Raw genomic sequence first — 23,128 nt, forward strand, 5'->3', positions numbered from 1 at the left:
CCAGGGGTCAATTGCCCCCCCCCCCCCCCCCCCACTACGGACGGGCAAACCTCCTGCCGGGGTATTCACCTCCATCGGCAATGACGAATTAGTGCATTACATATTACATACCTATAAAGAGCGTAAACACACGCGTTACTGTCTTCCCATACTATCCTCTCTCTCTAGACGGGAACATTATGGTACGTTTCTATCCTTCTTCTGATACCCCTCTCTCTCTCCTTTTTTTCTTCCACATAGAACTGATCGAAAGTACAAATGATGATAAAAAACCCCAGGCTCGAAAATCTTCTTCCCCTCGCCGCAAACGCGCCCAGGACCTGGCCGACGCGTCCCGAGCCGAAGAGCCCACCAACGATCCAGACGACGAGTACCGCCCCAGGAAGCGTGGACGCCCACGTAAGAGCACCGACCCCAACACCGCCCCGCGCCAGCCGGCAGGCGGCGCAGCCAAGAAGCGAGGTCGACCGCGTAAATCCGACGTGGAGAATGGGCCGCCGCTGCCAGCAGCCGGGGGGGAGCGCGCGTCCTTGCAGGGTGACGAGGCGCGGGCGCAGCAGCTCCCCGCTCCGAGGAAGAGGGGACGGCCCTCGCTAGCCGAGGTGCGCGAACGTGAGCGCGCTTCACGGCAGCAGCGGGAGGACGAGGACGAGGACGAGAGCGGCCAGGGGTCCCGGCAGCAACGACGCATATCAGGCGGCAGCCTGAGCGTGAGCAGCGGCCGCGCCTCGCTGGACTCGAGGCGCCGCTCATCGCTGCGGACGGAACCCGACGCGCCGTACCCGCACGTGTCGACCACGATCCGCTCGGTCAAGCAGTCGACCATCGACGCCAGGTGGGCGCCCCTGACGGCCGCCTCGGTGGCCGCCGCCTCGGAGACGCTCGCCCTCGCCCACCGGCCCATCATGCAGCGGCTCGCGAGCAACGGCCAGCGTCGGCGGCACACAGCCTCGGCCCTCTCCCTGCTGGACAGGCGCATCGCCCGCAAGCTCCAGAGGGGGCTGCCCTTCCCACCGGCCGCCGCAGCCCCTTCCGGCCAGGCGGCGGCCGCCGCCAAACGACGCGGACGGCCCCGTGGCATCGGCAGCGGCAAGACGGCCGGCGTCGAGGCCGAGCTGGACTTTGAGAGCGTGCTGGACGGATCCCAGGCCCTGGAGCGTCAGCTCGAACCGCTGCTGCACGCCGTCGAGCTGCTGCGCAGGGAGAAGGACCACATGGAGAGGGAGCTCGAGCTCGACTACAAGAACCTGCGGAACCTGGAGGCTGGTGCGCGCGGCCAGGCCCGCGTCCGGAGGGACCAGATCAAGAAGGCCCACGTACTCGTGCCCGAGGCGCCCTCGCGCGACGACGACAACGATGACGGCAACGGCAACGACGACGACAACCCACGTCGGCTTTTCGGCGACGGTGCCGTGGAGATGGTCTCTCACAGGGACGGGCGTGTCCCGTCCGATGCAGTTTTCAAGGTAGGTATCTCCGTGTGTGTGGCTCTGAGGAGTCCGAATCGATGGCAGTTAACTGACTGATGGGCAGGACCTGGACGATGATCAACTCAAGTCTCTGGCTCTGCAGCTCAGCGGCCACGTCGACAGTATGACGACCAACCTCGAGCAGACGGACGGGCTGACGGCCCGGATCGCCGAGGCCAGGACGGCCCTGCGAGCCACCCTGCTCAAACATCTTGACCCGAAGCAGTATGACCAGGTGGTGCTGGGTTGAAGTGTCAAGTTGGCGTTTCTCTTCCTCTTTTCTCTCTCTTTCCTTCTCTCTTTCATCTGGAAACATGATATGATGATGACTACTTTTTTTTTCCCCTTCTCTTTATTCTTTTCTGTTGCGTTTTCTGTTGTGTTTTCTGTCTAGCCTTTTTTTTTTTTTTTTTTTTTTGCATGATCATGCGGCGTCATCACAACTCGGTTTGGAAAAAAAAAATGATGAGATATACCCAAAATGTTTTTAGTATGCATGGGAGATCCAAAGATACAGAGAGAAACGACGCGTAGATGTACAATCAAGCGGAGACGCTGATTGTTTTACACACACTGGATACATTTTGAACACGCGTACGGGATTGGCACGAGCTGTTCTTTTTGGTGAGATTTCGATCATTGTCCATCTTTTCCTAATGTGATTGAAACGAGGGATATGTCATTCGGACATGTAGCATCTCTTTCTTCTATACTCGAAACAAGATCTTTATGCCGACTACAGGTAATATACGTATTGTACGGAGCATCAACGGCATACACCATCAACATCGAAGCATTGACAAGGCAAGGGACTCTTCTGTCCATACTGCCCACGAACCATCACCACGAAAGAAACTGCACACGACGTTTTTTATAACGAGAGGCTATTTACCAAAATATACAAAACAAAGAACTTCCGGAAGTCAAGATCCCGAATCCAAGCAACACTACCTCTTTCTTTCCCCTCCACGCACACGTAGGGGGGGGGGAAGACACTCTCAGGGGCGCACACATATACAAGTTCTTTCCCTTCCCTGTCTCATAGAGAGGAATAGAGAAGAAAAAAAGACGGGACTTGTTCTCCTTATCTCGAGACCAGTCCGGCTAGTTGACGGATTTACCGGACGAGACGGGCAAAGCCGGAAGGAGCGGCGGCACCAGCGGGGACAGTGCCGTTGTTACCGGTGGGGAAGGGGGCGGGAGCAGTGGCTGTAGTGGCCGGGACATCCTCGCAGTCCTCATCGTCGTCGTCGACGTCGTCGTCGGCGTCGGCATCATCACCAGCGTCGGCGTCACCGGTCCCGGCGGTACCGGTCTCGGCAGCAGGGGCGGCGGCCGTGGAGGTGGCGATGGCGCTGTTGTCGGCGTTGACGGTGACGTAGACGGTTGAGGCGGGGGCGGTGACGGTGACGGTCTCGGCGGCGGCGCAGTCGCCGGAGCCAGAGCCAGAGCCAGAGCCGGAACCGGTGCCACTGTTGGAGGTGTCGGTATCCGCGTCAGAGCCGGAGCCGGAGCCGGAGCCGGCAGAGGCGGCAGAGGTGGCGGCGGCCTTGGAGGAGAGAGTCAGGGTGGCAGTGGCAGTCTTGGTGCCGGTGAAGGTGGAGGTCTGGGCGCCGGTACCGGAGCCAGAGCCAGTGTTGCCAGAGTCGGTGCCCGAACCGGAACCAGCGTTGCCAGAGTCGGTNGAGCCAGAGCCAGTGTTGCCAGAGTCGGTGCCCGAACCGGAACCAGCGTTGCCAGAGTCGGTACCGGAGCCGGTGCCAGAGTTACCGGTGCCGGTACCAGTGCCAGAGTTACCCCCGGTGGCAGTGCCGTTGCTGGGGATGGAGGTAAAGATGGGGGTAGGGGCGCCAGCGACGGGGGCGCCAGCGACGGGGGCGGTGGGCGTGGCGGTGGCGGTAGCCTCAGCCTCGCTGTGGGAGGAGAGGATAGAGGAGGAGACCTCCTCGGCGTCGGCGACGGGGCAGACGGTGGTGGCGATGTCGACGGTGCTGGTGACGATGACGACCGACTGCTCCGACGAGGGCAGGGCGGCGAGGGCGGAGGAGTCGGTGGCGGCAGGGCAGTTGGTGACGGTGGCGGCGCAGCTGGTGATGGTGTGGATCTGGGTGGTCTTGACGGTGATTGTGGTCTGCTGCTCTCCGACGGTGGAGTTGTCACGACGGAAGTGGAAGTGGGCGTGGTCGTTGATGCCGGCGGAGACGGCCGTGGCCATGACCAGAGCAGAAGCGACGGTGAACTGCATCTTGAAGAAGTGTTTTTCTGTATATGTAGATGTATAGATATGACGACTTTCTTGTCTTCTTTTTCTATCTTAAAGAATGATGGTGAAATGGGGGGTAGCTCTCCTGGAGGGTTTGATATATAATGATTGTGTGTGAAAGAAAAAGAGAATATTCACGTGTAAGAGGAATGAATGTTTGTGGTTTTTTTTTATTTGAGGGAGAGAATGAATGGCTCAGCCAGAAGAAGAGAAGAGAAGAAGAAAAGAAGAAAAAGAGTCGTCAAGACCTCGTATGTAAGAATGAAGATTTGTCCGTGTGGTGGTGGAAGAGGAGAAGAAAGGAAGGAGAAGAAAATAGAAACCATCGGGGCGGAGGGGAGAGGGGGGGGATATAAGAGAATACGAAGTATTACCTGAAGATACGGATACGAACGGACGGGCAATGCCATTTTCCCCCCCTCTCCCTTTCTTTCTTCCTCTCTCGTCGTTGGACCACTTTTTGCAGGAACAGGGATCAGGGTCTGCTGTCTCTTGGGTGGAACTGGAGAGAAACGGTGGTGTGTACATGATGGTCTTGGGAGAGTGTGAAACGTTGGTGGGGGGGAGGGGGGGAGGAGGAGGATGGATATCGGTGCACACTCACATGTACGATTGCGATTAATACCTCTCTCTCTCTCTCTCTCTCTCTCTGTGTGGGTGTGTGTGTGTGTGTTATATTTATTATTATTATTATTATTATTATCAAAGCTCCGTACCAGTAGACTGCCCAGCGCGATACATCATTATATAATATATCATAACCATATATGTGGTATATTAATCGTGGAAAGACACAGAAACAAGGAATAAGCAAGGGGTCAGGGGGTATGTATCGTACGCTTACCGGGGTCACGAACAGATCTCGGTTCGCACATTCTTCCCTCTCTCTCTCTCCTTCTCTGTCCCCCCACCTTGTTTCTTCTTCTCCTTCTTCTCCTGCAGAGAGATTGACAAAACCGTCCATTCCCAAAAATGTGTCTGTTCCTCATTGTCAGCCATGCTTCCCATAAGTGGTTGGGACTAGTGATATTGGAAGTCTCAGCCATACATCATGACAGACATGTTCGTGATACGCATAAATAGATTTTTGAAAAAAATAAAAAATAAAAAATAAAAAATAATAATAATAATAAAAGGGGGGGGGGGGGTTGGTTGATACTATTCTCATTATTCAATGCCTTTCTTTCTACTCTCTCCTTAACCGCCAGAACAGATACGGATACTCACCCGTTCGCGACAAGGAACAGAGGAGACACAAAAAGGAACGAGCAAAGGTAATAGCTCAGCCGTCGTGTCCCCTCCCCTTCCACCCCCCAGATGCAGGTACAGGATAAATCTGAGACGCCTCGTCATCCAATCGTCTGTCTCATGATCCATATGGAGAATCACCCAGGAACAGGGCCACCCACCCACACCCGCTACGCCGGGGCTACGGAGCCTTGAAGTAGTCACTGCGCCTCGCCAATTAATGCGCTCGGACTGGGCAGGGAGGTGATTGATGTATATGATGATCCGTACAGGTGGGAATATATAAGATGTTCGTATCATGCACGGATACGGCGTATGTTTTATGTAGTGATGTAGGAATATATGTATACATGCATATATATATACACATATACATATATACGTATATACACATATACATATATACGTATATACACATATACATATATACACATATACATATATACACATATACATATATACATATACATATACCTCTATACATGTATATACATGCTCTTCATTTCTTTTCATTTCTTTTCAATTCTTTTGTTATTTTATTCATCTATATTTTTTTTTTACCGAGCAAGTAATAATCCTCCGTGCTCTGTCACTATCTAATAAATAGTAACCGTGATATGCAATTACGAGATACTTACGGTATGAAAAGAAATTTCAGGCACGCAGGCGCCGACCTAGACTCGTACACATCACGAACAGACCATGAGCACGGATATTATTGATACCCGTACGAGTACGGGTCATGCACACGGTATTGATATTCCGTATGAAATTCCTCCTATTGACCATGCGATCAATGCGCTCTCACATGTACCGTTTATTTACCCGTCCGCCGTGATTCCCGCTCATCTCCATTCTGCGTGTTAATAGACGCGACATCGCATATCCCATCACGCCATTTGACCACCTCACAAACTAGCACACTCGTCATATCCCTCCTCTCCTATCCTTCTCCGGCTCGGTGGCGCATTATCAAGCGAGTGGTCATGACGATGCTTCTTCCCCCCCCTTCTCATCAGCCATCCCTTCTCACATCTCACTTCCCATCGGACCACCAATCATTATTTTTATTTATTTTGTGTGTGTGTGTGTGTGTGTTCTACCGTCAAGTCGTAAAGCTTTCCCCAGTATTATACTATATTATTATGTATTATTCATATATATAAATAATAATAATAATAATAAAAGGATGGCTTGTTTCTCCTCCTCCCCCTTTCCTCTTTCTCTTGGCATCCCCTCACAATCCTCTCAATCCTCTCAATCGGAGGAAAGCAGGTAAGGAGGAGGACTACGTATCAATATCACCTGCTGATACCCTTCTGCTCACGGAGCCATGTATGATATTGACATTACGTACCGAGCATGACTATGATTACTGTTATTGAATACGTCGTATACACGTGTACTACTGTCAGATATCTTACGAGTACGAGAGAGAGAGAGAGAGGATAATCCAAGAGGAATAGGAAAAAAAGAGGGGGGAAGAGGAAGGGAAAAAGAAAGAAGAAACATTCTCTTGCACCTTGGTTGGACCTCTGTTTCGTAACCTTTCCAGGGGCCGCAGCTCTGATACAGCGCCACCATCACCGACCCCCGTCTCTCTAGTGTCATCTACCCAATCCTGAAATCTTTTTTTTTTAAAGCGTGGAACGAACACGCATCCTTGACTGTCCGCGTAGTGTTAATGCTCATATTCGTATGCCATCCTGCCTCAGAAGAAAAGAAGGGGGGGGGGGGGGCGGAGATTTAAAAATAAAGATAAAACTTGCGGCATTGAAAACATGTCCAAACGAGGACGCCATCTCCGGTTTCAGCCATCTCTCTTCGGATCCGTCAACCTTGAACCGTAAAATGAAGAGAGAGAGAGAGAGAAAAAGACACATCTTCATCCATCTACCCGTACTCTGGTAATAGCTGCATGGTGAGCTGCCGTGCATCACCGACCTGACCATCACTCAACCTCCTCGATCCTGGGACGTCCACCAATCCTGCTGTTGCTGCTGCCGACGTCGGGATCGACCGTCAGCCCTGCCAGCCTGCTGATGGTCGGTAGACCCTGAGCGTCGCCGCTCGGCGCCGGCACGAACTGCGACAGCTGCCAGCTCTCCAGGCTCTCGATGACGTCCCTGGCATGCTCCTTGACCAGCCCGTCATTGTCCGTCTCGGCCACGTACCGCAGCGTGCGGACGATGTCGTCGCGGCTCTCGTCCGTGAGGCCGAACCCGAGCGGAGGCCGCTGCCGCTGCCGCGGCTCCCGTGCCCGGTCCAGGGCCCGGACGAAGCTGAGGACCGTCACGATAGCCGCCCGTCGCAGTATGCCCTTCTCCACCTCTGGCTCGAGCGTGAGCACGCTGACGCACAGGTCCACCACGCTCGAGCTCAGCGTTGCCCCCATCCCGCGCATGTTGGTCTCCATCGCCACCCCGAGGATGGACAGCGCCGACGTCCTCATGCGCACGTCCTCGGCTCCCCTCTTGCTGTCCCACCCCTGCACGATCTGTGCCAGTGCTTCTCTGCGCGACCGGTCCCCCCCCCGCCCCTCCTCCTCCTCCTCCTCCTCGCCATCACCCATAACGTCGTCGCCGTCATCGTCGTCGTCATCGTCTTGCCCCCTTTCCGCCGCCTTCTCCTTCTTCCTCCGCTTCATCTCCCGTAGCCTCTCTTCCCGTGCCTGACGCGCCAGCGTCTTGGGTCTGTAGCCCCGGCGGCCCGCGATCGACACCAGCGTCTCCCCCACCTGCTGTGCCACCTCGCCCGTAAATGTCTCGCCCAGCCGCTCAATCACCTGGACCAGCGCCTCGCCGAACCGTAGACGCGTGTCCGTCGACTCCCGCTCCTGCGCGTCCAGGTAGTGGTCTGCTATCTCCCCCACCGTCGACCGGGGGTGCTTGCTCGCCAGCTGCGTAAACGTCTTGATCACCCTCAGGTTGATGTAGTCCTCGCCGTTGGCCAGCAGCTTCGACAGCAGCACGTTGACCGCCGTCACGTCCAGCATCGGGCTGCCTGCCACGATCAGTCCCGACAGGAGGTTGATCCCCTCCGAGATGACCGGCGGTGGGTTGTCGGCCCCCGTCATGTAGCTCATCGCCAGGTCGTACGTGCGCCGGTCCTCGACCTGGCGCTTGCTTGGCGCCGCCGCCGCCGCCGCCTCGTCGTCCGGCCCGTCCATGTCCCCGCGGTACCTGAGCAGCAGGCCCAGGTTCGCCGCCGTCTGGGATGCCGAGCCTCTGTCCGGCTCTCGGCTGAGCCTGTCCAGCGATGCCTCGATCTTGTCGAGCTCGTCCTTCCTGATGTCCGACTTCTGAAATGTCGGTGCCGTCACCACCATGTTCAGCAGACTGAGGACGACGCCGACCAGCTCGTCGTCCATGCGCATCTCGCCGTCGGCCTGCAGCACCTGGACGATGAGTTCCAGTAGCTGGTCAAACTGGCTGACCAGCTTCTCTGGCGCCTTGTCCAGGAGCTTCTGTAGGAGCGTCACCTCGAACAAGTCTCGAAGAGGCGATCCTGGTCTCTGTTCCTTCCCCCCCGTCTCCATCGGGAGCCTGATGTCCGCCGACTCCCCCGTCGTCTTGATCCACTGCCGAAGCAATCTGAGGAACAGTACGGACACGTCCTCGGCCGGGCACGCTGTGACCACCATGTCTGCCAGGCTCGTCGCCTTCTCCTCTACCTCTGCCCAGCTGACACCGGCGACTGCTGCGGTCGGCTTGGTCACCGCACTCATCTGCCCATTCTCCTCTAGACGATACTCCCACGTGACCTCGGCCCCGGGTACGGATCCCTTGCACAGGCCGTGCTGTAGCAGGCTGTCCATCGTGTCGTCCTTGCCAGAGAGCCTGAGGTAGGTGCCGACCAGCGTCCGCGCCATGCCCCGAGGGGAGTCCTGCGTGGTGGGAGCACCTGGCCAGGAGGCCAGAGACCACAGCTGCACGAGGATAGGCTTGAGGATCCTCTTGCAGAGCCCTGGTGCCGGGTTGGAGAGGATCAATATCTTGAGGCGTTTCAGGGTCGTCTCGAGTGACTCGGTCGTGGTGAGAACTCGGTCCCGAGTCAGGTCAACGACTTCTCCTTCTCCTTCCTCTCCTTCTTCCCTCTTGATGGTGTCTTTGTCATCTCCCAGCCCTCCTCTGGACCGTAGCGATGGGTCAACGTTTGCCAGAAGTGGCTGGACGAATACATTCCAACCGGGTGACCCTGCGACGAGACCGTGTCAGTTCAGCTACATAACCCGGGGGGGGAAGATGGCGCCGCTGGCGTCGTGGTAGAAGGAGACGGATAGCAAGGCGATCGTGACTGTGTCATACCTGGTGCTCCCAGATCCTTCCTACCCAGGAATCCAAACCCGACGATCCGGGCCGACGTGCGCGCGAGATCCGGGCCATCCTTCCCATCCATGAGGTGAAACATCTGCCCTGATATCCCCTCGCACCACTCCTGCGCCGACATGGACGCCGGCACCGCCGCGAGGAGCCTAGTGACAATCGACACGGCCTCCTGGGTGATGCTGGCTCCCTGCTTCTGCGGTGCCGTCCCGTCGGGAGGAAGCTGTGACGAGCTCGGGTGCACGGAGAAGACAAACTCCATGGTGCCTCTGACACCGTCGGGCCGCAAGGGGAAGAATGTGAGCGTCTGCATAAACCCCTTGGAGAGCCACGGTGGTAGGACGCCAGGCTTGATGAGCGCGTTCAGAGCAGGTAAGAGAGCCCAGGTCTCGGTCCTGCACAAGCCCCGAAACGTATCAGAACAGTCCTTTTTTTCTTCTTTTTCTTTTCCCTCCATGATTTCCCTCCCTTTTGCCTCTCTATCTTGCAGTCACGTGGGCAGAGTGGTAAGAATTGCGTGGAGCTACTTACCGTCTGATGAGCTCATTGTAACTCTTTAGTCCTGCCTCTCTGGATTCTGCATCGAGTGATGGGTCAAAGGCTTGCTGGCCCGCGTCTACGAGTTCTTGGGCGAGTTTGGGCTGTGAATGTTGCTGTTGCTGCTGTGGTGTCCTTGACTGCTCGGCCATTCTATCTCACGTAGAGTCCGGTCTTGAAAGTTATGGAAATTCTCTGATCCAGAGCCCTAACATAGCAGATAGCAAATACAGAGAGCCGTAAAGAAAGACTGGTGATGCGTTTACAAATCATGATGGATACTTGTACACGCTGCACTGGTGCAGATGAGGAAGAATCACGTGAGCCTAGTCGAGAGGAGTTGCCGGTGCTCCTAGCCGCAAAGTACATGTAGCGTTGTTACGGTGCCGACCACAGGATTAGGCTACTCAAAGAGACGATGTTCTGTTTGTGATGTGACCATGATCATTACATGCACAGGTCTTGATAGACCTCGTTCACGCTCTGTCGTAGTGTATATAGCACCTTTCTTGATCGCCTGACATGTTTGACATGTCACGACGTCTAGGTCACGTGCGAACGCGTCTATGAATGGTCCGTGCACGTAACCATAAAAGTGGGCACCGCGTCTCAAGGTCTTTCCTCTCTTCAACCTCATCTTTCAATGTGAGCAACACCAATGCCGTTCCCTCAAGCCGTCTCCGCAGATTCCTAGGCAGTGGCTTTGCTCTTCTCGTCTGCCGCGTCGGAATCATCTTGGACTCTCCTTTATGATGCAGTGCCAGCACCGAAAGCTCCTTCGATGCCTCTCTCCTTGGAGGGCATCACCAACGAGGCGCGTCGCCTCCCCTCAGTCCTCCGATTCTTCGTTTTCCGCCAGGAATGTCTATCGCAGACCTCCGTCCCCCCCCGCCAGTCCTGATCATGGTGCCGCAATGTGCAGCTCTCGAACCTGTATCAGGACCTCGCTGCTTTGCTGCAAGTGGGATTCATTGCGGTCTTCCTGTCGTTGGCTCACTCGACGACACTGGCTCATGGGGGGGAACGAGTTTCGGAACTTAACCCTAAGCATACAGCTGGTCTCACAACAAAGCTTTGCGTCTTCTGTTCCGTCTGAACCGATTTTTATGTTGGCCAGGCAGCTCCGCACGGCCTCCCCCCGCTGAACAAGCGGAAAGGCGTGCGCGGAGATCCTGTGCCGACGGACTGTCGGGGAGGGCAACTTCCAGTCACCCGTCTCTATGGGTGCGCAAGAGAGAGGTGCCATGAGCCTATTTGGTAAGAGCCTCTGGTCTGAGGACGCTCGTCAGCCCTCTACGCTGGGCTCAGGACAACGGTCACTAGTAGGTCGTCTGGGTGGTGCTGCCGAGCTGGGTTTATAGGAGATGCAGGGTCCACCTTCGGATTCGGGGCTCGCTTCGGGAGCTCCATGAGTGGGGAGAGAGGGATCTGAGCACAAGGTTGGCTACACACAATCAGCCTGGGCATTTCGCAAATATTCCTTCCTAGGACTGTTCCTTGCCGGAAAGCGCAGCTGTCAAGCACAGCTGTGTTGCGAGGGTTCCGAGGATACATACGGAAATGCCCACCTGGGCTGATGGGAATGCTCCTTCGTCACCTTGCAGAAGGCTCTCGGATATCCTGACATTCTCCCCCTCGGGTGCCGCCGGAGTGGGCTCCTGTTCATCGGCACCCCACCACATCCAACCTGTCAGCTCTTCTCCGAAGCTCCCTGGACCGTACCCTGGCCATATGCTGCGGGTGCGTGATGCTCTGCATCTAGCCTGACCAGACGCATCAGCCTTCTGGGCGTGGGCTCCGTCCCACGGTTCAGAGGGGCGCCAGAACATCATCTTACCTCGAGTGGTCCTCGACAAGAGGACCTCTTCGAGATGACAGCGCGGTTTTTATCGATGTCTTTTGTCCGTGCGGAATCGCTCCCCTTGACAAACAGCTCTCTTGAGCCATGGGGGAGAAACAAAAACCTGTCCCTGTTGGCAGCGCTACACATACAGATGGAGCTTGCGGGGCTGCATCTGGATCGTCCCTTATTCTCCCGACATGGCGTTCGGGATCTTCACTGTCGAGGATGGAATCGCGGTGCGGCGTGTGGACTTCGGGGCCTCGTTCGGGTGTCTCTTCGACTTCTTATGCTTCAGGTTGTGAGAGCTCGCGGTTCCGGGACCCATCTCGTGTTGGAGTCAAAGTTTCGTACTTGTCCGGCATCGCCTGCAATCATGGCTCGGGGCTCGGATGTCGAGGTCGTTGGCGTCGGCTGACTGATTATTCTCTACTCTGTTGCTTCTATTGGAATCTCGGGGCAGGCCAGTTGGGAATCGGCAGTCCCAGGCTGTCCTCGCGCCAGAAATGGTGTCGAGGACAGCCCCCCTTGGCCGAGGGGATAAGTCTACCCCCTCTGTCGGTGTCTGCTGTCCTCATGCGCTAACACGCCAGCAGGTCCTAGTATCGACAGCCTGTCGATCCCATGCGTTGTGCCACTGCAACGGCCACGCACAGCACAACGACGAATACGCACACTTACCCCGTGCTTGCCTATGGGCAGTCATCCTCCCGACCATCGAGGCTCGCCCAGTTCCAATATGCGGCGTCGTAACATTCCTCGAATCTCAACATGAGCAATCAAACGTGGGTACGAGCATCTGAGGCAGACCACCAACACATGGTGGCGACCTTCTCTTCTTGGTTTGGCCAGCATCAACTGCCCACTAGGCTCCTTAGGTCACAAAAGACCCGCTACCTGGTCTGTGTTTTGCAGGCGTCCACTTGTGATGAATGTTGTTGTCCAATCGCCCCAAGAAGTGACCAGGCGGGGGCTATGAGAGGACGGTGGGCGGAATGATCAAACCCCCACCTGGAAGAAGAAAAAAAAAAAGCCTTGCTCCCACGTCTACGTAGATATCGTGACACTTAGTATTAGGTACACGAGGTAGTAGTCTAGACAGTACCCAGGTAGCACCTGGAAAAGCAGTGAAGGGAATTTGCAGTCCCTGTTTGCACTCAAGTCTTCTGGCCTAATATAACAGTAGTTGCTGTACAGACGTGAAAAGACTCCTTTTTCCCTTCCCAGGCCCACCAAGAGGGATGTTTATTTTTTCTGCATCGGGACGGGCCGCTCCTAGTCGACCCCCATTCATTCTTCCGAAGGAAAACAAGTTTTTTCCTCTTCTAATCCCTCTCACTTTCCACGTAAAGAAACCCCTCATGGTGGTAGGACGTTGGGGTCGGTACCACGGCGTCGTCCTCATTCTCTTCCCTCGGCCTTTGGTTGTATGATAAAAAGTCAGCTGTAGCCTGTAGGTGCTCTGTTGGGGGGGGGGGGGGGGGGGGGGGGGGGGGGGACAGGACAGGCAAGCATCGAAAACCACAAGGACATGGAAAAGAGGGAAGAGGAATCAGATAGACACACAAGGCATTTGGCACATGATGACTGGTTGACCCAGACCCAGTTCGGACAGTTGTGAGTGTAAAAGTACTTGCAGCGATATTTGTAGAAACCGCCGGTCGAGTCCATGGTGTTTTTTTTTTGTAGTCAGGGGGGGGGGAGGGAGAAGAAAAAAAGATGTATGTAACCTGCCCTTGAGATGTACAAGGACGATTTCTTATACAGCAATGGGAAAGGGGGAGACAAAGCCGTTACTTTTGCTTCTCTTCTTCCTTTCCTGTTCCTGTTTCCAGCTAAACTCTCAAGAGGAGGTCGGCGAGGGGGGGGGGGAGAGGTCGGAGGGAAAGGGGAAATCTTATAGCCCGAAGACTTGGTGCGACTGATGACATATCGTGTACCTGTTTGCTTGTCACCCTCTGCATTAAAGATGTTAGACATGAAAAGGAGAGGGGGGGGGGGGAGAGGGAGAGAATGTGTGCGTGTGTGTGTGTGTCCTAGGTGGATAGGTGGGATAGAAAGGTTCTACGGCCGAGCCGGGAGAGGGATTCGTTGAGACGCCCGTAGTTATCTCCCTCGAATGATATATGCTATATGTTAGAATAGTGTCTATGGAATCATTCTTCCTCATCCTATTTCACCATCCCGTGGATTTCTTTTTCGTTAGTGGGGGGGAGGGGTTGGTTGATAATCTGTAACCTAACCAATCTGTTCGAGACTTTTTTTTTTTTGGTTTGCAGCGAATGTAAGACTTTGCTGTGCTCTCTTTTCATAATCATCATGACATTACATTACGAATGTAATAGGCTGGGAGGGGAGGGGTTTCCATGTCAGTCAGTTTCCGTGTGGGATTTCAAGAGAAAAGCAAGAAAAAATGAGGCTGATGGCAAAACCAAACTTTTTTATATTGGCTAACCATGTGAGACTTGTCGTAACATAAAAACATCATCAGTCTTGTGACACATGAGGGGGGGGGGGGGGGACAGGAGGGACAGAAGGGACAGACCAGCACTCATAAAACCCTAGACACACTCAACACAATTGGAGCACTTTTTATTTGGATATATATCCCATTCTCAAAGTATGGAGAAGAGGAAGAACGACATGAAGAAGAAATAATAGAGAGAGAGAAAAAAACATGATATAAACAAACATGATATATTGATGCCAACTCATCGCTCCCGTGATGGTGTAGTCTATCTGTGTGGGGGTTTACCGGCTCGCCTTCATGGCAGCCTTGCGGCGCTTCTTCTCCGCAGCGCGCTGCAGAGACCTCTTCATCTCGTTATCCTCCATGGTGTCGATGTCGTAGTATACTGGTGCAATTTCCTGTTTCACCGCCCCCGACAGTCAGTATGTGTATGGAGGAGAGGAAAGAAGAAGAAGAAGAATAAAGACTTACCAGAAGCCACTCAGGACGGATACCGGTGCAGGTACGAATATACTGCTTAGAGGTGAGGACAAACTCATTGTAGAGGACCCAGTCGAACTCGGTGCGGAGTACGGTGGAAGGGTGGATGAGGACGGCCTGCTCGTCCTTGACGGTGCGGTAGACCTTCCCGGCCGACTCCTTCATGGCGACCTGCATGAAGAAGCCGGCGAGGAGGGCGCGGCGGATGTTGTTGTAGTAGTTCTTGTCCTCGAAGGGGGTGGAGACGAGCTCGAGCTCGTTGACCTCCATGATGCGCTTGAGCTGGGCGCGGACGTTGTCGGCGCTGGACAGGTGGCGGAAGGAGAGGAAGTGGTCGTGGCACCACTGCTTGACGGCGGCCGGGTTGGAGGTGGACTGGCCCTTGAAGGCGTGGTAGGCGTTGAGGAGGGTCAGGTGGTCGCCGTCCGGGTGGGCGAACTGGGCCTTCATCTCGTCGGCGCGCTTCCGGTTGTTGGCCGGCCGGACGAAGATCTGCGGCACCGACAGCAGCGACGTGATGGACAGCATCTCGTTGGAGCAGTAGAACTCGGGCGACGAGATGAGCATGACGGCCAGCGCCGGGTCCAGCGGGAACGCGGACGCCATGCTGCCCAGCGTCGTCAGCTCGCCCTCGTCGTCGAGGCACGCCAGGTAGTTGAGCTCCTCGAGCGCCCGCATCATCGTCTCGGGCGCCGGGGGGTCCATCAGGTCAAAGTGCACCAGGTCCTCGACCCCGAGCTTCTTCAGCTCCAGGACCGTGTTGGCCAGGTTCGACCGCAGGATCTCCGGGTACGTCTGCTCGATCAGCTCCTTCTTGAACGCGTTCTCCGTGTACAGCCTGAAGCACTTTCCCGGCTTGGTACGACCGGCGCGACCTGCCCGCTGCTGCGCCGACGCCTTGGAGATGGGCGACACCAGCAGCGACTCGACACGGATGCGCGGGTTGTAGATCTTCTGCTTGCTGAATCCGGGGTCCACCACGTACACGATGCCGTCAATCGTCAGACTCGTCTCGGCAATGTTGGTCGACACGATGACCTTCCTGCCGGGCCGGCCGCCCGCGCGCAGCGGCGCCGGCGCCTTGTCGAAGATGCGCTGCTGCTGCTGCGGGGGCAGCGTTCCGTACAGGGGGTACACCACGAGCGGGCCCGCCTCGACCTCGCGCTGCAGCTCCTCGGCTTCGAGGCTGATCTTGCGGCAGGCGTCCTCGATCTCGTCCTCTCCCGTCAGGAACAGGAGCACGTCGCCCTCGGGCTCGGACGCGTGGATCTGGAGCACCGTCCGGATCGCCGCCTCGACGTAGTCCTTCTCGGGCTCGGGCGTGTAGAAGATCTCGACGGGGTGCGTGCGGCCGGGGACCGCCAGCAGGGGCGCGTCGTTGAAGTACTTCTGGAACTTCTGGGCGTCGAGCGTGGCCGACATGATGATGATCTTGAGGTCGGGGCGGCGGGCGGCGATCTGCTTCAGCAGGGCCATCAGGATATCCGTGGCTAGCGTCCTCTCGTGGGCCTCGTCCAGGATGATGCAGCTGTAGCGTGACATCTCGTGGTCGTGCATGGCCTCGCGCAGGAGCATACCGTCCGTCATGTACTTGAGCATCGTGCTGGGGCCCGTCCGGTCCTCGAAACGGATGCTGTATCCTACCTCCTCGCCCAGCTGAACGTCCATCTCGTCGGCCACACGCTGCGCCACCGACATGGCGGCCACACGACGCGGCTGCGTGCACGCCACCAGCTTGTGGGTCAGGTTGGGCAGCTCGTCGTAGACGACGTACTGAGGGATCTGCGTCGTCTTACCCGAACCCGTCTCTCCGACAAACACCAGGATCTGCGTCGAGTGGTACTTATCCAGGAACTCCTGTCGCTGCTTGTGCACGGGGAGGTCACGCCGCGACTTCAGGATCTGGAAGTATTGCTGCGTGTGCTTTCGGCCCGTGAAGGCGTTGTCGGACAGGTCCTCGACCTCGGCCGCCTGCTCGGCCGTCGTATGACGACGCTTCAGCCCCGAAAGCAGGGCGGCACCCTTGGCTTTGCTGTCGCCGTTCTGGTCCTCGTCCTCATACATGTGGGCGAGGTACGGGTTGTGCCTGTCAGCGTCGTCGTCGTCGTCTTGCTTCCGGGCCTTCTTGCGCGAGGGCCCGTCTGGATTGGCACTCGCGCGTTTTCCCGAAATCGAATCGGACATTTTTTTTTCGGTAACGCAATCAACCGAGGTGTTCGCGATCTTCGGGGGAGGGGAGGGAAGGGGGGGGAGGTGGTTTGTTCGACTTTCCAGTGTTCTTGAGATGTCGGCGTCAACAAGGCGGGTTACTGTTCCGAATAAAAATTTGGCGGGACTATTTGCGATCTGTTATCGATAAGGACCCTTGGAATTGGCACAGTGCTTAGGCTGGTGGGGCAGCCCCGGAAGAGAGATACACGCACACTGTGATCTTGTGTGCACAAGGTCATCATATTATCGAATTGCCCATATAATCAATTTGCCCGTCAGTTAAGCCGCTGGAAGTCTCCTATCAGCCGCAATGAATATTTCCAAGAGTCCATAAGGGATACGTTCAAGAAATCATACCATATTTCTTGCCCGCTGCAAGTGTCTGGATATGGTGACATCCACCAACACCAATGTACAGTGAAAACACTGTGCACTCCATCCCGCGCGAGTGCTCACTGAGAAAATAATTGGGAAAATAAAAGTTGTGAAGCAAGATGGGGAGGGGGGGCTTCAGTCTATCTTTCACCACTCTGGCAGCTAATATCAGACAGAGTGGATAGAGAAAGGGTGTTTTGCAAACTCCTCGTTAGCTGCGTGGGAAAAAAAACCTGTGTCTTTCCTTTATAGCAAAAGCATCGCTCTTGCCGGGCCACATATTTCCCACCTCAACCACACATCCACGCAAAACCCTGCAAACCTGGAGAGAATGGCCGAATCCGCCATCTTTACGCCCCAGGGCTTTGTGCCGCCGCAGCCCAGCTTCCGTATTGGCCATCATGATTCCAAGCGGACGGCTCCTCTGGAGGACATCCAGTACGGCCATCTGCTCAACCAAGGTGTAAGCGCGGCTCAATATTACCTCTCAGTCCCATTCTACAATATACGGAAAGGGAACGAGAACTGACACACGTCTTCCAGTTGAGCTTTGTGACAACGCCCATTACGAATGATAACTTCAGATCGCGGGTGTTTGAACTGGTTGAGAAGCATCTGGCCACGGTCAAGGCCGCAGGCGATGACAATGCCAACATTACAACCCCTTCCGTCCCAGACCCCATTCTGCCGCCGTTGACGCCCGAGGACACGAGTCTGTTCCCGAGCCCTGCCGTCAACACATACACGGGAATTATCAGTCCTTGGATTGATCTGTGCTCACCCAACCGCATCATTTCTAGTATTTCTCGCCAGGTCCTGAACCTCGAGATCAACTACGCCAACTTCTGCGGCGTCAAGAGCCTCGTCGTCCAGGGACCCGCGCGCGATGCGTCCAAGACTGGGGGCAACCAGGGCCTGGCACAGTACTCTCGCGCGGTCCAGGAAGCACTCAAGGTCGGGGACCGGTTGACCTTTTTGGTTCACATGCCCATGTACCGTGAGCCCGGTGTTGCCACCCAGGCTCAGCTCCTCTCTTCGCTCGACACCACTGCCACTCCCGAGGAGGAAGCCAAGGAGGTAGACCTGTTTACTTCATGGGATTCGTGGAACCACATCCGCTCTGTGTGCGAGTACGACATGAGACTGTTCGTGTGTGAGTGGCCACAGCATATCAAACGTCTGAGTCAATATTTTAACTGCGAGTGTCATTTTCAGCGCTGCGACTGCCCAAGGTTATGCCTGAAAAAACCCTGCAGAACCGGTGGTTTGCCGAACCTCTGCACTACCTCACCCTGTGGCCCGAGATCTTCCAGAAGAACGCGAGCGGCTTTCCCAGCCTGTCTAGGCACCATCAGGAGCTCATCTTCAACTACATGCAACTCAAGGCAGCACCGTGGCTGCTTCTCTGCGACGTCGGTCCCGATGCGAAGCAGAAGCAGACTTCCCAGACCGGCGTGCAAATCGAGTCTCAGGAGCACTTCCCGAGCCTCTCACAGGCACAGGCGCACGCCAACGTAAAGCAACAGTCTGGGCCGGCAAAGTCGTCCAGAGACCACCTTTCGTATTTGCAGTGGCTCGAGTCGCAGCAGCCGCCCCTCTCCGACCTCGAGGCGAATACATTGATGAGCTTCCAGGACTGGCTGCAATCTCCCCTACAACCCCTGGCGGACAACCTCGAGTCGGCCACGTACGAGGTCTTTGAGGCTGACCCCGTCAAGTACGAGCAGTACGAGATCGCCTGCACGGAAGCTCTGTCCGAGTGGAAGAAGCTGGGCAAGCCGACCTCCAAGGAGGGTGTTGTCGTCATGGCTGTTGCCGGATCCGGTCGCGGTCCCCTAGTTACCCGCGCTCTCCGCGCAGCCGAATCGACGGGCGTTGCCGTCGAGGTGTGGGCGGTGGAGAAGAACCCCAACGCATACGTCTACCTGCTGAACCAGAACAAGTCGATATGGGACGGCAAAGTCAAGGTGATCAAGACGGACATGAGGTCGTGGAAAGGTCCCGTGGTATCCGAGTCAGCCGAGACGGGCCCCGTCTACGGCAAGGTGGACATTCTGATATCGGAGCTTCTCGGCTCGTTTGGCGACAACGAGCTGTCGCCCGAGTGCCTTGACGGCATCCAGCACGTCATGGCCAAGCCGCACGGCATCTCTATCCCCAGCTCATACACTGCCCACTTCAGTCCCATCTCCACGCCCAAGCTGTACGCCGACATACTGTCTAGGAGCACGGTCGATTCGACAGCCTTTGATACGCCCTGGGTGGTGCGCCTGTTCGCCATGGACTTTGTCACGCAGAAGGTCCCCGGCCACCCCCGTATCCAACAGGCTTGGGAGTTCGTCCACCCGATCCCCACGGGTACCATCGAGTCCATCGAGGCCCGGCGGTCCGGCGGTGTCGTCGGCGGTGGCGGTGGCAGCATGGCCGGCGCGGCCGGCGCCAACGACCACAACTCGCGCTTCTGCCACGTCACGTTTGTGTGCAGGGCACGGGGCGTCACACACGGCCTGGCGGGTTACTTTGAGTCGACGCTGTACGAGTCGCAGCTCAAGGAGACTGCTGGTGAGAAGGTAGAGATCAGCACGCACCCTGAGCGTATAGACTACAAGAGCAAGGACATGATTTCTTGGTTTCCCATTTTCTTTCCGCTCAAGGTAATGTTCCTCCCCAGCCTCCCCCCTCATTTGATGCAGCCTCTCTGGCCCCCGCTGTACCGTGAGCAGCAGAAGCGCTAACCCTTGGATCGGATACAGAAACCGCTACACTTCCCGGCGGATACGGAGCTTGAGGTCAGCATGTGGCGACAGACGGATGACGGTAAAGTCTGGTACGAGTGGCTCGTGGAGGCATGGGCGTGGGTCGGGCCGACATCCAGGATCAGGGTGGCTTCATCGGACATGTGCAGCAGTCGCAGAATGGCATGCTTGATGTAAAGCCTGAATCGTGAATCGGGAAGCGTGAAGCAAACCAGACCAAGTTAGGCGGCCACGGTTGATACCCGGGTCTGGCAGTTTAAAGACGTGGGCAGTAGCTCCATTTGTCCGGAGGAGGCAAAAAATGCAAACTGCTTTGACGGTCAGATCATTATCGCAATGACTCTATGTAGGGGTAAATAATCTCTTTGTTCTTCCCATAGCAAAGGCCAGGCTCGTATCCACGTCTATATGTATGCATTTTCGAGAAGAGCATTATTGTGTATGGGTCGTTGCTGGGGTGTGTTTGTTTATCTACGAGTACGAGTAGAAAACGGTGTAACGGAGATGGCCGATGGCACTGGATAGCGGAAAGGCACCGGCCGAACCCTCTCTTTCCTGGTCAATCTCACCTGGCACGGAACAAGATTACTGAATGAACGTCGGTCACTATCCGTGAGGCTATATATTCCTACGAGTACGAGCACTTTGTATCCTGTGCTGTTATCTACTTATTCCTCGAGTGAAACCCCCCCCCCCCCCCAGCCGAACAATTGAAGCGTGGATTTTACCGTACGAGTATCCTACTCCGCATCTCCTCACCAGGTCTTGCGTGCTGACGTGCATGCACTATCGTGCGTCTTCAACCTTCGGGTAAATTCCCGACAGCCCTCCTCGCCCCCGCCCCAGACGGAACGCCGCCCGAGGCCACAAACCGCCCAACCATCAGCAGCCATCCATCACAGATTTTAGCGCCATGCGATCGTCATTGCGACCTTGGACTTCTAGATCAGCCATGCAGCGTCGCAAGCTGCCCTCCAACGTCGTTGCCCCCTCGGCCGAGCAACGAATTTCTCTCGTGTCGCGGCATCTTAATAAACCTTCTTCCTCCCCCTCCCTGCCCTCCCCCTCTTCCCCAGCTATCTCCTCCCACAATCAGATCCGACCAGTCAGCACCATGTCGTCTCAACCAGAACACGCAACCCTTCTCATTCCGGGTCCCATCGAGTTTGACGATGCCGTTCTCCAGTCCATGAGCCACTACAGGTATATTACATTTTTCTTCTTTTAAATTTTGCCACGCGTCAACTTGTGGGTGGCGTTGCTACATTCCCCCCCCCTCTCCCTTCCCCCCTCCCCTCATCTCCAGACCTCCTACCCCGCGCGCGCAGCTATCTACTCTTTTTCTAACGGGTTGATGGTCATGGTTGATATAGTGAGAGCCACGTCGGCCCCGCTTTCGTGTCCGTGTTCGGCGAGACACTTACCCAGGTCCGCCAGCTCTTCCAGACGACCGACCCCTCTGCGCAACCCTTCGTAATCTCTGGATCAGGCACGCTGGGCTGGGACCTCGTGTCGGCCAACCTGATCGAGGCCGGCGAGAGCGCTCTGGTGCTGAGCACGGGCTATTTCAGCGATAGCTTCGCGGACTGCCTGAAGACGTACGGCGCCGATGTGACCAAGATTGACGGCCCCGTCGGCGGACGCCCTCAGCTCCCCGAGATCGAGAAGGCCCTCTCCCAGAAGAAGTACAAGATCATCACTGTGACGCACGTCGACACGTCGACGGGCGTGCTGAGCGAGCTCAAGGACCTGACGGCCCTGGTCAACAAGGTGTCGCCTGAGACGCTCGTCATCGTCGACGGCGTGTGCAGCGTCGCGTGCGAGGAGATTGCGTTCGACGCATGGGGTCTGGACGGTGTCATCACTGCCAGCCAGAAGGCCATCGGTTGCCCTGCCGGTCTGTCCATCTCCATGTTCAGCGGCAAGGCGATGGAAGCCTTCAAGAACAGGAAGACGCCTCCTTCTTCTTACTTTGCTTCCATGAAGAATTGGACCCCTAGTATGCACTCCCCATCTACGCTTCCTCCCCCAAGCAAGGAAGCTTTTTCTGTGTCCTGCTTCCTCCTCCTCTTCCCTTGTATACACGGATCGATGATGGCTAATCATGGAATTGAAACGAAACAGTCATGCAGAGCTACGAGGCCAAGAAGCCTGCCTACTTTGCCACGCCCTCCCCCCAACTCGTCCGCGCCCTCAACACGTCGCTCAAGCAGATACTGTCCAAGCCCCTGGCCGACCGGTTCAAGAAGCACATCGAGGTCTCCGACTACGTCAAGAAGACGGTCAAGGACCTCGGACTTGAGGTGGTGGCCACCAAGCCCGAGGACCAGGCCCACGCCATGACGGCCATCTACCTCCCCGAGAACGTTGCCATCCCCGACATTGTCCCCAAGCTGTCCAGCAAGGGTGTCATCTTTGCCGGCGGCATCCACAAAGCCATCGCTACGAGGTACATTCGTTTCGGGCACATGGGCATCAGTGCCATGGACGACAGCCGTGGTGACATTGAGAAGGCCATGAACGCTTTGAAGGCCAGCCTGTCCGAGTGCGGATTCCAGAAGGCTTAGGGAAGGGGGTGTATATATATATATATATAAATAAAAGAAAACAAAAAGGAGTTCCAGCTCACAAGAAGTGATGGATACACTAAAATAACACATTTCAATCAAATCTACGGCTTTGTTCAAATTTTTTTTTAAAAAAAACTGTTTCCCTAAGTATAGCAGCAGCAGTAGTGAATATAATCGATCGGCTCAGGGATCGCTATATCCGGACTGACGTAGCTCCAATGCCGCCATATCATGTGAAGTGCAGTGAAGATTCGGCCACTGCTCCTCTCCACACCCGTGGCCCTACCTGAATAGTCTCTCCTATTGTGGAAGCTCAAATTAGCAATAGCATTTTCCCTGAGATGATACACGGCGAGGTTGTCGGCGGTTACGAGAGGTGAGTGGTGCCTCAGGTAGAAGCTCCGGGTCAAGGTGGGGTTTTGCCACGCTGTCGGCGGGTGGACAAAGGCGGGCTGGGTCCAGGAGATTGGAAGTGCAGGCAGAGTGCAGGAGTGCAAGCACCTAGGCGGCAGTGCTCGCACAGCTAGCATGTAGCAGTAGGAAGAGTAGGAACGAGGTAGTAGTAACACAGCATCATCTCCAAA

The 23,128-nt window shown here is 55.9% G+C and overlaps 6 protein-coding genes across 6 annotated transcripts; 3 read left to right on the top strand and 3 right to left on the bottom strand.

Moving 5' to 3' along the window:
* Positions 1–261: 261 nt before the first annotated feature.
* GMORB2_0097 (kinetochore protein Fta7) lies at positions 262–1,719 on the top strand (the record flags this gene model as incomplete). The annotated part of the gene is made up of 3 exons (XM_035462083.1): positions 262–399; positions 633–1,466; positions 1,534–1,719. The coding sequence occupies 3 exons, from the start codon at positions 262–264 to the stop codon at positions 1,717–1,719; spliced, it is 1,158 nt and encodes a 385-aa protein (XP_035325013.1).
* An 867-nt stretch (positions 1,720–2,586) lies between these two features.
* Positions 2,587–3,714, bottom strand: GMORB2_0098 (uncharacterized protein; the record flags this gene model as incomplete). Its single annotated transcript, XM_035462084.1, has 1 exon — positions 2,587–3,714. The coding sequence occupies one exon, from the start codon at positions 3,712–3,714 to the stop codon at positions 2,587–2,589; it is 1,128 nt and encodes a 375-aa protein (XP_035325014.1).
* A 3,217-nt stretch (positions 3,715–6,931) lies between these two features.
* On the bottom strand, positions 6,932–9,994 carry GMORB2_0099 (protein of unknown function (DUF2411); the record flags this gene model as incomplete). Its single annotated transcript, XM_035462085.1, has 4 exons — positions 6,932–8,596; positions 8,837–9,177; positions 9,288–9,700; positions 9,837–9,994. The coding sequence occupies 4 exons, from the start codon at positions 9,992–9,994 to the stop codon at positions 6,932–6,934; spliced, it is 2,577 nt and encodes an 858-aa protein (XP_035325015.1).
* Positions 9,995–14,433: 4,439 nt separating this feature from the next.
* Positions 14,434–16,816, bottom strand: GMORB2_0100 (pre-mRNA-splicing factor ATP-dependent RNA helicase DHX15/PRP43; the record flags this gene model as incomplete). Its single annotated transcript, XM_035462086.1, has 2 exons — positions 14,434–14,550; positions 14,624–16,816. 2 exons carry the CDS (start codon positions 16,814–16,816, stop codon positions 14,434–14,436), a joined length of 2,310 nt encoding a protein of 769 aa, XP_035325016.1.
* A 733-nt stretch (positions 16,817–17,549) lies between these two features.
* Positions 17,550–20,151, top strand: GMORB2_0101 (type II protein arginine methyltransferase; the record flags this gene model as incomplete). The annotated part of the gene is made up of 4 exons (XM_035462087.1): positions 17,550–17,681; positions 17,762–18,371; positions 18,434–19,872; positions 19,972–20,151. 4 exons carry the CDS (start codon positions 17,550–17,552, stop codon positions 20,149–20,151), a joined length of 2,361 nt encoding a protein of 786 aa, XP_035325017.1.
* A 775-nt stretch (positions 20,152–20,926) lies between these two features.
* Positions 20,927–22,541, top strand: GMORB2_0102 (alanine-glyoxylate transaminase / serine-glyoxylate transaminase / serine-pyruvate transaminase; the record flags this gene model as incomplete). The annotated part of the gene is made up of 3 exons (XM_035462088.1): positions 20,927–21,177; positions 21,348–21,973; positions 22,099–22,541. 3 exons carry the CDS (start codon positions 20,927–20,929, stop codon positions 22,539–22,541), a joined length of 1,320 nt encoding a protein of 439 aa, XP_035325018.1.
* Positions 22,542–23,128: the final 587 nt, after the last annotated feature.

The sequence above is a fragment of the Geosmithia morbida genome (genome assembly GCF_012550715.1).
Source record: "Geosmithia morbida isolate 1262 chromosome Unknown scaffold_0, whole genome shotgun sequence".
NCBI classification, from domain to species: domain Eukaryota; kingdom Fungi; phylum Ascomycota; class Sordariomycetes; order Hypocreales; family Bionectriaceae; genus Geosmithia; species Geosmithia morbida.